The sequence below is a fragment of the Pyrus communis genome, chromosome 3 (genome assembly GCF_963583255.1).
Source record: "Pyrus communis chromosome 3, drPyrComm1.1, whole genome shotgun sequence".
Taxonomy (NCBI): Eukaryota; Viridiplantae; Streptophyta; class Magnoliopsida; order Rosales; family Rosaceae; genus Pyrus; species Pyrus communis.
In genome coordinates this window covers 14,923,489-14,940,986 of record NC_084805.1, presented here as the reverse complement: position 1 = coordinate 14,940,986, position 17,498 = coordinate 14,923,489, and the positions used below count along the sequence as shown (strand labels likewise).

At 37.1% G+C, this 17,498-nt stretch overlaps 2 protein-coding genes across 2 annotated transcripts; one reads left to right on the top strand and one right to left on the bottom strand.

The window, feature by feature from the left end:
• The first annotated feature begins 1,376 nt into the window (after window positions 1-1,376).
• Window positions 1,377-4,494, top strand: LOC137727757 (chloroplast protein FOR GROWTH AND FERTILITY 2-like). Its single transcript, XM_068466574.1, has 2 exons — window positions 1,377-1,832; window positions 3,304-4,494. Exons 1-2 carry the CDS (start codon window positions 1,512-1,514, stop codon window positions 4,138-4,140), a joined length of 1,158 nt encoding a protein of 385 aa, XP_068322675.1. The 5' UTR covers window positions 1,377-1,511; the 3' UTR covers window positions 4,141-4,494.
• Window positions 4,495-4,938: 444 nt separating this feature from the next.
• LOC137727758 (probable CDP-diacylglycerol--inositol 3-phosphatidyltransferase 2) lies at window positions 4,939-8,651 on the bottom strand. Its single transcript, XM_068466575.1, has 11 exons — window positions 8,359-8,651; window positions 8,065-8,204; window positions 7,870-7,954; window positions 7,542-7,591; window positions 6,980-7,019; window positions 6,524-6,568; window positions 6,377-6,442; window positions 6,150-6,264; window positions 6,006-6,062; window positions 5,831-5,929; window positions 4,939-5,353 (listed from the first exon to the last, which is right to left on the bottom strand). Exons 2-11 carry the CDS (start codon window positions 8,135-8,137, stop codon window positions 5,294-5,296), a joined length of 690 nt encoding a protein of 229 aa, XP_068322676.1. The 5' UTR covers window positions 8,138-8,204; window positions 8,359-8,651; the 3' UTR covers window positions 4,939-5,293.
• Between the last annotated feature and the right edge of the window lie 8,847 nt (window positions 8,652-17,498).

Here is a 17,498-nt window from a genome sequence, read left to right as displayed (position 1 = left end):
TAGAGACGAAACTCACATGTGCCGTTGGACTCTAACTTCATTAGAAAGGTAGTACAAATGTGGCATGAAAAATGTTGTAAATGTAGAATACTATATTCAATTTCCTCTAATACGACTAAAAATTGTAATTACACACTAAAATTTCTTCCTTTTATTAGTCTACACTATATTAATCTAATCATAAAAAAAACATTTAAACTTTTTTTTAATAGACGATATCATTTACACGCAGATGAGATAGAAAACATTTGTATTACTAGATGGATAGAGTTCCACTTCTCTAAATTACTTTTTAAACTTTGTCATTTTATCTTCATTTTTTTTAATAAATGAATAAACATAATGTTGATGTGGTTGGGCAACTATTTTATCGGTTTAAGAGAATCAGGTCACCACATTTTGGAAATTCAACCTCCTTATCAACCTTTTTTTTATATTTTTTAAGAAAAACTAATTTAAAGGGTTTGAAACCTTTGAGTTTTAATGATAAGAACAAAATAAAGGGTAAAGTGAATAGTATTAGGATTGACTTTTTAGTATAAAAATGTAGTTTTTTCATTAAAATGAACAATACCGAAGCTTTTTGTTAAAAATCCATTTTTTTTGAATTCATCATTCGGTCCTAATTTAGAATTTAGGCGCTCATTTGGCTTTTTTTTGTTTTTTTTTTTTTTTTTTTTTTTTTTTTTTTTTTTTTTTGTTCAAAGCGTTCATTTGTTGATTAATGATTAAATAGAATGTATAAATAAGATTGCGGAGAATTTAAACGTTCATTTATTGATGAATGCTTAGATAAAACGTACAAGTACGTAAAGAAGATAGCGGAGAATTTAAAGGAAGAATTCTCTACCTTTCTAATTTCTCTACCCTTCCATGCCTTTTCATTTGAACGGTCACGGTTAAGTCATGTCAATATCTTATATTGATTTTTTTATAGAGATAATAAGACAAAAAGCAACGTGTAAGAGGAGGAGTTGAGAATAGGAGGGTAGAGAATTCTCCTCCGAATTTAAATGCTCATTTATGTAAAGAAGATTGCAGGAAGTGGATTTTGTAACTGAATTGACCCAAAAATCTGCTAAAAATACCAAATAATTATGGTCATCGGTGTGAAAAAAAGAGTAATGCTACACTTAGAATTTATTTGTATTATCATCATTTATATTATCTGTTTAATAAAGATAGGGCACACCAACTCATGTGGGTTTCACTACTATTAGAAAAATGATACAAAAAAGTGATAATAGTAGCATTTTTGTGAAGGAAAAGGTGTGCTAATTGACTAAAAATATTCATTATTTATTATTTATTTTTCGTACAGAATTAAAAATATTATTTTCAGTTAAGTTGAAACTTCTGGGTACCCAGCCGGAGCTTATCTTCACTTCTACTTCTTCACCACAACCCCCCTCTCTCTCTCTACAAATTTTTTGCCTCCAAAATCTAAATCCCTACACAGAAAATAGAAAGAGGCAGAGAGAAAGCGAGAGAGAGAGAGGGAGAGAGAAGCCATGGAAAGGCTTCTATCCTCTTCACCCCCAACCCCTTTGAAACTCTATCTCAAACCCTCTCCTCTCCTCAATCGACCCGCCCTTATTGACTCGGCCAAACTCGGTTTTCCCGCTTCACAGCTGCCCAATTTCAGACGGGTCGGCTTGGTTTCCTGCAAACATCAAAACCCATCTCCATTTTCTTCTGGTTCTCATTCTTCATCAGCGCCGTGCAACATTCTTCCGTCTCTATCGTCGAACCAGGCCGGATCGCCAAATGGGTCGGAGCCAAAATCTCAGATTCTCAATCAGATCGCAACCGGGGTTCCTAAGCAGCGCAAGGTACTTTAATCTCTTGTTTCAAATGAAAGAAATTGATCAAAAGATGATAATTTTGATTTTTTGTCTAATTCTGTGGGGTTTATGTTTTGTTGTTGCTGCTTTAATCATGTTAATAAGTGTCTTTCCTGTGCTGCAATTGCCACGGTGACTTTGAAAATCTGAACAATTGTTTCGATGGCTGATGAAATATTTGATTGTTTTCTACCCAGTCGTTTTGTGATCCAATGCAATTTATGGTTGCCCTCTAGAAATGCGATTATCTTCAAAATTTAGAGTTTTGAGGCTAATTATATGAGGTGGATGACTGAAACAGTTGCTTCATTTGTTATACTATATCTCTTTCAAAAAATTTATGACTGAATCAGTTGCCTTCGGTGATTCTAATTGCGAAGGTTTAGATTACTGATTAATTTAATTTTATGGTCTTCAAGGAGAATGCCCTCAAGTGTGGTCCTATCAATACCTTTCATTTTCGAGGCAGTTGGAAAATGAAATGGTACCCAAGTCACTTGTGTAGATAATTCCTCTGATGTGCCTTTAGATGGCTACAAACATCCAGTTATTCCAACATAAAGCTAAATCTCTGTGCTTTCCGAAAACTGAGCATAGCTTTAGTCAGCATGGTACTGGAGACCTAAGGCTGAAACTTGTCTCACTAATTACAAACAGCAAGGGCCTCAGAAGAAAGGAACAAATTTAAGGAAACCCATAGATGCAGGCGATTCAATTGGTATAGGTAGCTTCGTTTGATGCTTCAGTGGAATCAAAACTTACACACATTATATTAGCAATATTCAGTCTAGTGCGGTCTAGGTGTTTTGCTGCTGGTGTCAGAAGCTTTCTTTAAGGTAATGTGAACCTAGTTCAATAGTTATTTCAGGGGTGGATGTAATTTGCCGATTCTTTTGCAAATGTCATTACTTTCGTATTCTGAAGTATTCTATCCCTTGTAGTAAGACTGCAAGGGTGCATTAAGATTTTTATGTTTTCAAATGGTTGATTAGGGTAAAGTGAGAAAATTTGAGTGCAGTGTGTTCATGTTTCAGATTTTCTACCATTTTTCAGATTTCATACATTTATTCAATAGTTTAAAAAATAATTGCTATTTGTAAGCAAATATCTTGAAATTGGATGAATCTTTACACACACACAATAGCTTAGAAGAGATACTGTCGAAGCTGCCAGCAATTGAACTGTTCGTGTACGTGTTGGATTTTAGTATGGAGTCTGTATGATATGAAACATAGATTGGAGTAGGGACATCACATGGGAGATGACATTTTTCTGTTTGGTTTACAATTACTATCTGCTGTTACTACTTTCAACGTAACAGAATTAATTTTACTGATATTTACTTCAGAAAGTGTAGGGGGTATGCAACTCCCCAGCTACCTTATCACCCTCAACATGAGACTATTAATCCATTTATTTTGACCAGATGACTTACTTTTAATACTCCTAACATCTTCAGGCCATCCCCACCAGAGCATTCGTTGCGCTTTCTGCTCTTGTTTTGATCTTAATACAACCAGCTTTTGCACCAGCCGCTTTTGCATCCTTTGAAACTGCAACCAACACTGGTAGCCCAGCTGTTGCTATTGGGGGAAGACTGATCCAGACAGAGTTGCTTAGTAGTGCATGGACTGGTTTCTTTGCCGGTTGCTTACACACATTATCGGGGCCAGACCACCTAGCTGCTTTGGCTCCACTCTCAATTGGACGTACCCGCATTGAAAGTGCTTTAGTAGGAGCCCTCTGGGGATGTGGCCATGATGCTGGTCAGGTTATCTTTGGCTTAATATTTTTACTACTAAAGGATCGGCTTCATATTGAGATTATCCGAACTTGGGGCACGAGAGTTGTGGGCCTTACCCTACTAGTCATTGGTGGTATGGGTATTAAGGAAGCTTCAGAAGTCCCAACTCCTTGTGTTGCCTTGGAGAATGGCGAGTGTGATGTTAGCGTATACGAGTCTCTAGATAACCCCACAGTTGGGAAGAAGAAGATTGGTTTTGCTACTTTTGCCACAGGAATTGTCCACGGGCTGCAGCCAGATGCATTGATGATGGTCTTGCCAGCCCTCGCTTTGCCATCTCGAGTTGCTGGCGCTGCATTCCTGGTTATGTTTTTAGTTGGGACCGTAGTTGCAATGGGAAGCTATACTGTCTTTATAGGTTCATGTAGTCAGGCATTAAAGGATCGAGTGCCCAGGATTACAGAGAAACTGACATGGGCTTCTTCCCTGATTGCAATTGCTCTTGGGTTCGCCATCATCATCAGCCAGTTCTTCGGGTATAGCCTGTATTAGATTTTTTGACCCGGTAAAGACAACGTTTTGCAGGCGTCTCCGCGGGTGTTAGATAAAGATCTTACAAGGATTATTCGATTTGTTTAGAGCAAAAGTTCGTCTGGCGCAGCACCTTTTCTCAGCGAGAGTACCGTCGTATTTCGTTTTGAAAGCTTTTTCCAGTTTTAATAGAGGGCAGGCCTTCTACAAATGTAATTCTTCTATGGTAGAAGTCAGATTGGTATAAAGATTTTCGTTTGCTTTAAGTTAAATCGTTAACCTTTGTCTAGACAAATTGTTCTATTTCGTTGCACCAGTTGTTCATGTCAGTTATCGATTACGGGATTATAAAATCTGCATCTGGTTTTCGTTCGTAAGCTCTTGGTATGCTCCTTGGAACTGGATTTTTAGTCTTACTTTCGCTCCGTATCTCAAATTGTTTCATTTTTGTTCGTTAGTTTTTGCTACGCTCCTGTAACTCGATTTTCATCCTTCATTGCCTGTATTCTGTCAACTCGGTTTAAGTAAGCATCAATTTTGCTTATGTGGAAGAAGGATGGGCCCATTTGTTGCTGACGCGTCAGCCAATGCATTGCCATATAACTCACTCTGCATCCAATGGGCGATGAAGATGAGAAAACTGATCCTCGCCATTTTTGTCAAAGCCGAACATTCAGATGGCTCTGGTTCGGTTGATAATTTTGGGGTTGAACCGAGTCAAACCGAATCATGCCCACCCCTACAACTGCTTATGATGATAGTCATGTCTAATACAGTTTCTTTCGAAACGTAAGTCAGATGAGTGCAGAGTGCTGGCAATGCGTATCAAAATTCAAATCTTTTCATCATCATCATTGCAATTACAAAGTAGTTTGCAGAGTGGATTCACATCGTACAACAGACTAATTAGAACATGAAACATACGAAATAGGAAATAGGGCGGAAATCTTGACAAGATAGGAAAATGCCCTTTTTAACTTTTTTTCTTTTAATGTTAAGAAAAGACGTCAAATTTGTCTAATTTTTGTGTAGTTAACTTCGGGAAAAAAAGTACAAATCAGCAAAAGAAAAGAAATTACAAGGCATTCTCATCCGCTGCAGCAACATATTTCGATGTGAACTGAGCAGGAAGCCGAATGTGGAATGCGCCTCCGGTCATAGAAGTTGATGTGCATTAGGGGCTTTGCTTTTTGTTGATATCATGAAGCACACACACATCTGCTGCTGTCTTCAACTGAAATCATGAAATATATTTTAAAAATAGGAAGAATATCTTCCAAGAAAACTGGATCTTGAAAACGCTGATTACCTAGATACATGATAACTTTAAAAAGACTATTTAGAAGACACTCCATGAAAACTCAACTACGAGTGACTAAAGCCCGTAGGCTTTTTAATAATAGTGGTATGTGACATTAGAGCTCTAAAATTATCAATTACGACCTTCCGCTCTCATCCAAGTCCCTAACCAAATTCACTTACAACTAATACAGATTAAGTTTTGTATTCAAGAATTGTGTGATGAAAGTGTAGGATGTACGGAAACCACATACACCCTAGTATGTGTCTGTCGTTGCTGAGGACATCCCCCAAGAGCGGGGGATTTCATGACATTTCTGATTGCCTGTCATGCGTTTCCAATAAGTTGTGCAATAGTTGGCAAATTTCAGTAAGTTATAATGCCTAACACTATAGAAGTGGTATTCATTACCTGTATAAGATTCACTGCTTGTTTGACTGCCCATCCAAATAAACTCAAACCAACTAGAACAGAAAGTGGTGTAATATGCTTTGCAAGCCCCGTTAAAACCTGAAAGAGGAAAATTTTAGAAACCAAAGTATCTCGGAAACATCCTGTTTAATTCCTTAAAAACTACGACACTTACATCAATCAAGTTCTCAGTTTCGTTCTTTGCAAGAAGAAATAGAATTATATAAAGGACCTGCACAGTAACAATCAAATTAAGAAGACTAGCAGGCTACATTAAGAAATTTCTACAGCCCTATACACAGAAAAAAGTTACAATTACCTCACATGCCACACAACAGTAAGCCATAAACATCCGATTTCCATAGTATGCTTTAAAAAGCCAATTAGTGCTGTCTTTCACATCTTTGTGACTAGCCTTGCCTAACAGAAAAGTACTGGAAAAAAAAAAATGTAATAAACTGTTAACAAGTGAAATTTTGTCAAAAATCAAATAACGAAATACTATGCACCCTGAAGACAAACTTAATAAAAAGAAAAGAAAATAACCTGTACATCTGCAGCCAGTGGCTACCAATATCTAAGGCAAGTAATGAGAGGAAAACCAAGCCAGGCCTGCATTGAAAGCCCACCATAAGCTAAGATAAGCATGCAGATCTATTTAATAACATGTGGCCTATTAATAAAATATCTTACCGGTAAACTTGTGAAAGTACCACCAAGAGACACGCAGTGCTTATCCTGAGAGACAAGACATAGTAGTCAATATGGTGATGGTCAATACTAGATCATTTGAGGAAAACCTGAAACTAGCATATGCTTCTTGTGCACATCCATGTGTTTGTGTGTGCCTGTGTCCAAGAAGTATTTAATGAATGGGATAGTCAAATTTTGGGCAATGCTCTGGGCTTCTTTAGAGGTTCATTATTTTATCTTAATGTGGACCGGAGGATGCTGCGGTTAATTCAGTTGTTAGAGTTTGAGGGTTTTCTGTTGGCTGATGGAACGTTGATACTTGCTAATCTGAATGTACTGCAGATCCACTGTGATGTATTTTCAGTGACTACTCTGGTTGTACACTGCTTAGTTTATTTCAATCAAGTTTTTAAGTTTTTTAAGTTTAAAAGAGAAAGAAGAGAGATCAAAGATCACCTGTCTGTTACCATGTCCAAAACAGCTCCAAAGGTAGAAACTGAACCAGGAAGGAAAGATGAATCAAATGAGTAATATAATGATCAATTACCAATTTCGGTTCATAAGAGGTAGTAAGATAATTGGAGCAAAATTTTCATGCAAAAGAACTCTTCCTTGCTGTCAATCAGGGAACAAAAAGAAAACAAAGACAGCACTTCAGTAATGTAATTATTACTAGAATAAAAAGGCTTCTACAAATACTATACAGCAACCTCTAATATGAGGCCACAGACAAATTATTCATGATGTTTTGATATCAGTATTATCTGGCTCTAAATAACAGCATAGCTGGAACATAATCCAAGTCAGATAAACTATGTACAGTGAGAAGTATGAGCCGCAATATAATCCTGATCGATTTGTATTGAGCGAAATCTGTTATTCATAATCATTTTGTAAGATAAACCCTATGCTCAGTATCTGTATCAAAGTACAACATTTTGTATGTACAAGCGTGTATATGCACAAACGACATACTCCTCAATAAAAGACATATCACAAGATACACAGAATCTCATACCTTGGTTGAATTTGCGAGCACACCAACCATCTACCCCATCGCAGACAAAGCTGGAATAGCAAACTTAATCATACATTATAGCAAACAAGACAAGATGAACAAAATACGGCTCAGAAACTAAGGTTGCATTTGAATTGTGGCTTTGAATTGAGAGTTTCCAGTCAATGATTTAGTTTAAACTCGTTTGCATCAAATATTTAGAGAAGAAAACACACTATTAAATGAATTCTTCGACAATTTATTTTAAACTCTGTTTGCAGATCACTTCTTCCAAATCCACAAATCCAAACACGAGATGAATGAATTCTTCAAAAGCACGAATCCTCACCTGACGAAATAGAGAACAGAGAAAAGCTTCTTGTTGGAGAAGCATTGGGCAAAGGCAAAACAGTTCATAAGAACCCTTATGTACCCTGCATTCCCAGTAATCGCAAAATCATTTATCAAAACAAAAACCCATTTCTAGCTAACTTGACAATGTAGTTTCATAGTAACATCTCTGTTTAGGAAGTGAAAAACTCACCAATAATGTTGGGTATGTAAAGATAGACATCGAGTTTCGTTAGCCTTCGTTGAGCTACAGATTTCTTAGCCATTGGAGAACTACCTTAATCAACTTGAAATTACACGAAATGCATTGGATTACCGAATAAATGTTTGCCCCTACACCGAAATCGTCAAAACAAAGCACTAATTATGCATAAAAATACACACTAATCACCTTAATTAGCTGAATTGTGGCATAAGATAGCAGTTAGAGAATAAAGAATCAGAATTTGATTGTGGAAATGGCAAGGAACGAGAAGTGAATCAATACCTTCTGGGGTTTCTCCTTTCGGACTCGGCGGCGGAGATTACAATATAATCACTGCAAGCCCTAACCCTAAAACACCGAATCCGAATCCGATTCCCCTTTCCCTCTGAGTCTCTCTCGACAAGCAAAAGCCCTAATTGAAATGAAGTATGGAGGTCGATAACTCGGATACTTGGCTTGCCCGCATCAACTTCGGATCCGATCACCGCTTTTGCAACCGGCTTCGATTCGATTATTGTAAGAAGAAAGTGTTTGCCTTGTTTCTCCTTTTTCTTTTTTTTTCTTTTTTTTTACTAAAAATTTACTATTATTGGGAGATAACGTAAATTATTACAATAATTTAAAGAAGCAAAATTTCAAACTCTCTACAAATTGGTAGGAACCCAGCATTTTTAAGGCATGGTTGGGATTAAAAGGGTTTTTCTTTTACAGGGAAAACGTGTGTAGTAACTTTAGTTGTTACTCGTCGTGTTAATCATTTTTATGTTCTTTTTGCTCAAATGTTATTCATTTTTATTTTATAAGTTAGATTTCGCGTTTGGAAAAAAGATATAAACTTAGAATTTGAATAAAAGTTAGAAATTTTAAATTGAGATGATCCATTCTTTTTCTTGAATTTATAATTTTGGAAATTTATAATTTTTGTGCGCAAATTTATAACTTGGAATTTAGAAAGAACAATTCCCAGTTTGAAATTTTATGTAAATAATTGTCATTTATAATTTTCACAAAAGAGAGTTTATTATTTTCCATTCATAGATTGACATATATAACTGAAATGTATTATGATTTCATAATAGCCAAAAAAGAAACTTCATAATTTTTAGGAAATTAAATTTTACATTTAAATTTCATGATTTTGATTTTCCTTAATATATTTTCTCATTCAAACATAAGGTTAGGTTTACTTCTAGTGTATGATGAGTTCCATACCAATTTATTATAGCTGACACATTCTTTGATTTAGCTCAAAACTCTCTCTCTAATGTACTTACATCATTGTATCAAAAAATACATGTGGCTTATTTGTGATTGCTTATGAACTAAAAGTGAGAAAATTCTAGAATTACTTCTAGTTAGTGGAAGCGATTTCAAAATAATAATTTGTTAGATGCTTTTTCAAAATCACTTTCAAGTGCCATTTCTGAAAACTTTTCATTTTTAATAAAATTTTAATATGTTTATAATAAATGTACTTCCACAAGAAATGCAGCATGTGAGCCAAAGTTTTGTATAGAGAAGCACTCACGAATCAGCCAATGCTTGTGGTATCTGTACAGGAGTTTACTGTTGTTTGTTTCATTGTGTAAATTTACTCCAGATCAATTTCTTGGTCATTGGAGCTATTATAACCAATTGGCAACCACTATAATTGTTTGTGAAGATCAATGAATATCACTCTATCGTTTCTTGTCAAAAAAAAAAAAAAATAAATAATATAGAAATGGTTATAAATAATAGATGCACTTATGATGCATCTTTTTTTTTTCCCTAACAAGCGACATTACTTACACTAATGGGGTGGGGGAGTGCCACTTAGTGCTACTGTCTAGTGGTATACCTCTTCACTAGTAACTGAGAGCTCTTAGGTTCAATTCTCACCAAAGGTAAATTAGAACCACATTATTGCTAACCCATTATGATGCTTAACCCACTCTTGTCCCTCTTTAGTATATATAATATCGTACGTTCAAACAAATATAAAAAAAGAGTGGGGAAGTAGGAGTTGGCTAAGCCTCACAATAGGCGAGCCATAATAATATGGTTCAAATTTGTCTTTGGTGAGAATCGAATCTAAAACCTCTTAATTGCAAGTCAAGAAGAATACTACTAGATCATAGTACTAAGTGGCAACATGATGCATCTTTTAAATATAAAAGTTTGACTAATAAATCGCGCTTATGACAAATAGATCGTAATTAAATGTTATATTATTTAGACAATTGTATTAAACACATTTAAATATTGTAAATTTGTAATATGTTACCAGACACTAAAGAATATATCCAGGGGCATAGCCATAAGGTACCAAAATGGTCCTAGACCCGTCCTGACATTTATTTATAAAAAATAAAAATAAAAGTATCATGAATATTTTTTTATTTATTTAAACAAACAATATGATCCTGACTAAGAAGATGCATCAATGTTTTGAAAGGTGAAGCCATCCTCACTCTTCTTTTTCTCTTGAAAATTTTAGCCAAACGATGGGTCTTTTCATTTATTATTATTATTATTATTATTTTGAACAAATGATATTAACTATACTAAGGGGTGGAAGAGTAGGTAAGTCTCACAATGAGTGAGCCATAGTAATGTGGTTCAAATCTATGTTTGGTGATAATCGAACCTAAGACCTCTCACTTACAAGTGTATCACTAGACTGTATGACACACCCCGACCCAGAAGGTCCACTTGGATCCTGAATCGAGCTGTGCTGGCCGACACCTGGAAGGTGACGAAGCCATAAAATGTGATAGTGTATACAAAGTGAATAAATTTGAATCTAAAAGTGTCTAAATACCAGAGTGCGCTACGAGTGGGAGTGAACCCATTTCACACGCGATGTCATAGCATAAGTAAGGTACAGTAGTGTGGGTAAGAATCATACCCTTAAAAGTAGCCACCACTACTAAGATTAGCTATATATCCTCGTCGATACGAATTCAGCAGTTAAAACCTGAAGGGGTACAAAACAGAAAGTGTGAGTAAGCTGTAAAACCAAGTTTCCCAAAACTATTATCTTTCAAACCGTAATAACCCCTCACTGTAATTCCCTTATCGTTTTCTATAGGACAGTACAACATATATACATATATCCAAACCATACTCAGAAATGACCAAAACCACGGCTTGCCATCAACTCCACCATGCATTAATAAGTAGGCCAAATGAACTTAATCAATACAAAATGATATGTCAGTCAGAGTCATCTAAAATGACATGTACAACTTATCCATATCTCATCAATCATGGCTAGCATATAAGTCGGAGTCACCTATAGTGATCTGTACGACTTATCCATATCTCATCAATCATGGCTAGCATATAAGTTGGAGTCACCTATAGTGACTTGTACGACTTATCCATATCTCATCAATCATGGCTATCATATAAGTCGGAGTCACCTATAGTGACCTATACGACTTATCCATATCTCATCAATTATGGCTAACCAATAGCTCAAAATATACCTGCACACGAGTCGAAACCACCTAAAGTGGTCTGTACGACAGGACTGGGTGTAAATAAATACGCTCAAGTGCTACGATCACATGAAGATTGTGCGAATAATCGCGGGTTACTTACGAGTCGGAACCACCTAAAGTGGTCTGTACGACAGGACTGTGCACCTACCTTGGATCCAAGGTGAGTGTAAGGTGCGAGAAGTGAACATCAAGTGAAGGACTGTGCCCTGGCCACGGGCGGGAGCACTAACACCTAGGTGCAGGTTTATGAGCTATATTATATCTCAATACAATCGTACTCATTACAATCACTAACATCAACATGTACTCACCTGAAGCTTACCTGGGTGTCCTGCGTTCACCTAGGCACTTGAAAGTATTCCCAATAATTATATGCAAGTAGTATACATATGGATATACCATGATGCAATCTAATACTCAACCATGTTGTAGCATTTTCAATTATAAACAATACGGTGTGAAATGTACAATCAATAACGCCCTACTCCCGAACTACTTATTTTCAGGGATAATTATCCATGACAACACAATTAACATTAATTAACTAACTAATTCACAAAACTAAAACTTGCCTTTACCAATTTCCTTCGCATTACTCAATTTCCCAAATAAGGCTTTTGTCTCAAATATATTATGGCTGCATCTAACGTCTCGTTAGACTGCCTACGTACCCTAAACAGGGATCAAGCCATTCGTAGTTCATATAGTACTTCAAGCATTCACAATAATTATATATGAAAGTAATATACCTAATCAATTTAAAAGTGTCAATAGAACTCTCAATAATATGTACGATAAAAAGGAAAAGATGCACTCACTTGGAGTCCACGCTATGATTCTCTAGCGCACGCATCGAGGCGTCCTGAATGATTGGTCCATGTGACCAATTATCAAATCACATCTCAGAATTCTTATCCGTAGAATACGTAATTCACATAAAACACAACCACAAGGGCATTCTAAAATAGTTTGAGACCCATTGACCACATGTCAACAGTCGATCAAAGATCGACGGTAGGGTCTACAACCCTGTATAACTCGACCTGGAAGATCCGCATATCAGATTTCCAATCCGTAACTCCCAACGATCCACAATATGTTTCTAGAACAACATATTAAAATTTCATTACGATCCAACGGTCGGATCTCCGCCAATTGCATAAAACAAGTGGTCGTGAACATTTATTTTACTAACTTACAAATCCAATTCAGTAAGATCCGTACATAGGATTCCCAATCCATAAATTCCTATGATCTTTAAATATTACGTAATATAATGTATCCAATTTTGGTGACGATCCAACGGTCGGATCGTCGATTTACATTTTTATCAAGTAACGTATTGTAACAAATTTAGGCTCCAATGATCAACCTACGTCATTCAAATAACAAAACTGAATTCAAGACATTCGACATAGCCTAAAGATAGCATTGGCGGCCCACTGGCCACTCGCCGCTGCGGGTGGCGGTCGGCCGCCCCGACTCGCCGGAAAATCCAACTATTCCCAAAAATTCTCAAACTTCACAGAAATGAAGATCTCAGTGAGTGGAGCAACTTTCATACTTGACACAAAGTCCAAAAGTGGATGGAAGATGGTCAATTTTGCCCACAAAGCTGGCGGGTGCCTAAAACTTCCCGGTGTCGATTCGTCTTCTACAGTGGTCCAACGGGGTCAAGGTTGGTTGGGTTTTGCTCCTGGGATCATGGGCTACAAAGCCCAAGTGGTGGCATCGGCCATCACTTTGCCGATTTGCCGGAAAATCAAAAAGGGTGCCCGAAGCACCGTGAGAACCGCCAACTTTCGTGGCCTCACCCCGCCACATACCGTGGTTAATCAAGGTGGTTCTTGGGTGGGTTTTGTAGAGGGGAATGAGAGCTTCAAGATGGTGGTGGTGGCATCGAAAAACTCCACCGGAGTTGGCCGAAATCGACCTTGGAAAATGGTGGTTGCAAGTTGGAAAAACCCACAGGAAAACTGGGAATTTTTTTTTTTTTCCTTTTCTTTTTCTGATTGGGTCTCACCCTCTCCCTCTAATTTAATTGGTTCCTTCCTATTTGTGCCTAAAATCAGATTGTCCACTTTCCCACAAGGTGCAATTCAAATAATTTATAACTAAACTTTAAATAGCCATTTTCAAACGTCCATAACTATACCGTTATAATCCGGACTCGCAAACGGCTTTCGCCTATGCGTTCACATCCACAAGTATTACGAGTATATGATAAAAGAATAAGTCATACGTCTCTCTAGACGATGGTCAACATAAGTCAAAGCCCTTACCTCTAGGGCAATTTTGTAAATTCACGCTTTTAAAATAAAATAAAAACGTAAAATTTGGAATGGGTTGTCACACTGTATGTTTTGTTTTGTTGTTTAATGAACCTGTGAGAAGGGTTTTCAAAAGAGACGTGCAATTTTGTAATATTCTCAAGCAACCCACCCAGTTTAATTACCTTATCTCTTTTAGCATAGATAAAACTTCCACCATGTAACTATATCATGTATTAGTTATATAACTCTATATTTAACAACGAGGATGATGATGGGTTTCAGACTTTTACTGTCATGCCCCGGTCCTAACATATGTCCATGATCGACACGTGACGTCACCAATACCCGTATATCTAACATACTCCACCTCCGGGATATGTACAAACACAACTCAAGGTTCGAATTGTGTAGTAATTTTTGTATACTTTATGGCTGCATCTAACCTACTCGTTAGACTGCCTACGTACCCTAAATAGAGTTTGAGCCATTCGTAGTTCACCGTTTGTTAAACTCTGAACTTTTCGTAAAACATTTTCTAGCAGAAAAATAGAGTGCCACCCAACAAAATCCAACAACATCGGGTTCCCGACCAATCAACGAAACCAAAATACCAAGCGACTTCTCGTAATCTACTTAGACCTATCACCTGTACAATCAGTACCTACACCAGGAAATGGTGCATCAGCCCAATAAGAACCCGAATAAGTTGCAAAGCTCGAGTGAGTGACAACAATACACTCTATGTGATAATCAATAAAAAGAAAGACCATTAATCACAATTTATAAACCTCAAAAATAAGTTCATACTTATGAAATCATAGTTAAGTCGCTAAAAACTCCAAAATAGTCACCCAGATATGTAACGGCTTTTCTAATTCAAACCACAAAGATTCTCAAAAACTATCGTTCATAAATACACTAAAAACTAGGGCTAAAGGGATGCAATTCGACTGAAGCCTACATAAGTAACCAAACAGGAAGCGGCCCTCCGTAACGAATTAACTAAGCAGAGCCACCCCTGAGAAGGTAACCAAGTAGGTAGTGACCCACATTGCGGATTAACCAAGTAAAGTCACACCTACGAAACTGTTTGGCAATGATCACCCATCACGGATTAACCAAGCATGATCTATAAATAGTATGGTCCCCTATTGCGGATTAACCAAGCAGGACCACCTCTGAGAAGATAACCAAGTAGGTACTGACCCCCATTGCAGATTAACCAAGCAGAGTCACACCTACAAAACTGTTAGGCAGTGATCACCTATCATGGATTAACCAAGCATGATCACCCTTAAGTATGTATGGCCATAAAGATCGCCCATCGCGGATTAACCAAGCACGATCCATAAATAGTATGATCCCCTATAACGGATTAACCAAGCAGAACCATCCATGTACCACTGCTACATGGTGTGTCACCTAACCCCATGACACTAGGGTATCAGTCCTCTACTAGCCCTCGCGTTCAACAAACATTTCAAAATTATATATATTTCAAAACACATTTCATAAACAATTCCAACAAATCACATAACATTTCATAAAGTAAATCGATGGCAAACTTTATAAAAACAATTATTCAACATAAAACATAATTTAGAAATCCACAAAGTATACTAGCACGGATGGGCTTCAGGATAATAACAATATCACATATATTAAAGTCACTCACTGAGATAAGCCCACAAAGCCTGACTGAGTCTCTAATTTAGTATTTCAAAGGGTTCGAGACATGTTGACCAAAAGTCAACTCTCAGTCAACGATTGGGGTCCATAACCCTACGTAATTCAATCCAGAATATCTGTCCACGAATTTTTGATCCGTAACTTCCCAAGAGTCTCATTAATTCTTCTAGAACAATATCCTAAAATTTCGAAACGATCCAATGGTCAAATCTCCGCCAATTACTAAAATTAAATAGCGGTCAACATTTAATTTTACAAACTTAGAAATTCAATTCATCAAGATCCACACCTCGGATTCCTAATCCGTAAGTTCCTAAGGTCCTCAAATATTATGTACTATAATGCATTAAAGTTTGGTGACAATGCAACGGTTGAATCGTCGATTCATATAGTGATCAAGTGGTGTACCATAATGAAAATAGGTTCAAACAATCAAAACATCAAGTAGATATCGAATCTAAAATTAGGACATCTAATTTAGCTTAAAATAGCATCGTCGACCCATTGGCCACGCGCCACCGCAAGCGCCGCCGCCAATGGCAGTTTCAGGCGAATGGAAACCTAATTTTCCGACTAACTCTAAAAATTACCAAATTTTACAAAAAAACAAAGCTCAATGAGAGGGACAACTTTCATACCTAGGCTGAAGTCTAATACGGCTGGGAAACACCTCAAATCATCTTTGATTAGCCGAAAACCCAAAAATGAATGCTCTTCGATTCGGTTTTCCCGCTACACCGCCGCCCCCAAAATTGTTTGGGGTTTGTTCCTAGGCTCAGGATGAGTATTTTGGGGATGGTGGACAATCGTAACACATTAAAAAATGGCAGATCGCAGCCCTAAAACCCCCAGCTCCACCGTCGCGGTTCAACATGAATCGGGACCCAACTCCCGTCGATTTTGGGTGGAAATGGAAGAGGAGTTGATGCTGAGTTGCTTTTAGGTGGTGGGTGGCTGTGAATCGTTGGAAAAACCACTTGAAAATGTGTCAAAAAACATGGAAACCGTTGGGTCGAGGTGCGGGTCAAAAAGGGGATCCGATTCGGTGTTTTTCTCCTATCTCTCGTCCCCTCCTTTCCACATTTCTCTCTTCCTTCTCCAATCACAGCCACACATGTGGCACATCAGATTTGTTGAGCCTTCTATATATGGTCAAATGATCATTTTGTCCTCAACTTCGTTCGCTTATAACTCTTTAGTTATAACTCCAAATTACATTCTGTTTTGCGCTCATGCATCCATATCGAGACGTACTATCTGAATATGTAAAGAAATCTGGAAAGTCATGAAAAGATCAAATACGTCCATGAAGAATCTCATTTAATACAATAGGGGTAATTTCGTCCTTTTCAATTATCGAAAAAAAATACGCCGCAAATACAAACGCATTGAAACAACAAATAACAATATGAAATACGAAATACGAAATACGTAATTTTAAACAGTGAAATCCGGGGACGGGATTTCACATTTACACTTTTATGTTGTGGCTTTAATCTGACAGAGGAGAAGGGATGCGCAGCAAAGAGAGAGATATGTTTATAGGGTTGTGTTGAGGATTTGTTATTTCCCCTACGCAATGCCTTTATATATAGTAACAAGGGAGGGAATAATCTTTCTCCTCCAAGAAAAACAAGTCCTAAAAGGGAAGAATAACTATATCAAATCTAATTTAGGATTTACATAATCATACTTAAATACAAAGTTTATAACACTCCCCCTTGAGTGTGTAAATACTCAAGTAGATTTAGGGAACACACTAGTCTCAAACTAAAGTAGGAACTTGCATATGGAACCAAGTCTCACAAAAAAACCCTAAGGCTATGGAAAAACCCAAGTAGGGACAAAATACATGGTCTAAGGAAAAATGCGTGAGCAAATGCAAAGTCAAATGAAACATCTACGGGACGTCATTAGGGGTATGATCAACCTAAGGTGGGTGCCTCGTCAAAACCTCATTAGGTAGCAAAAA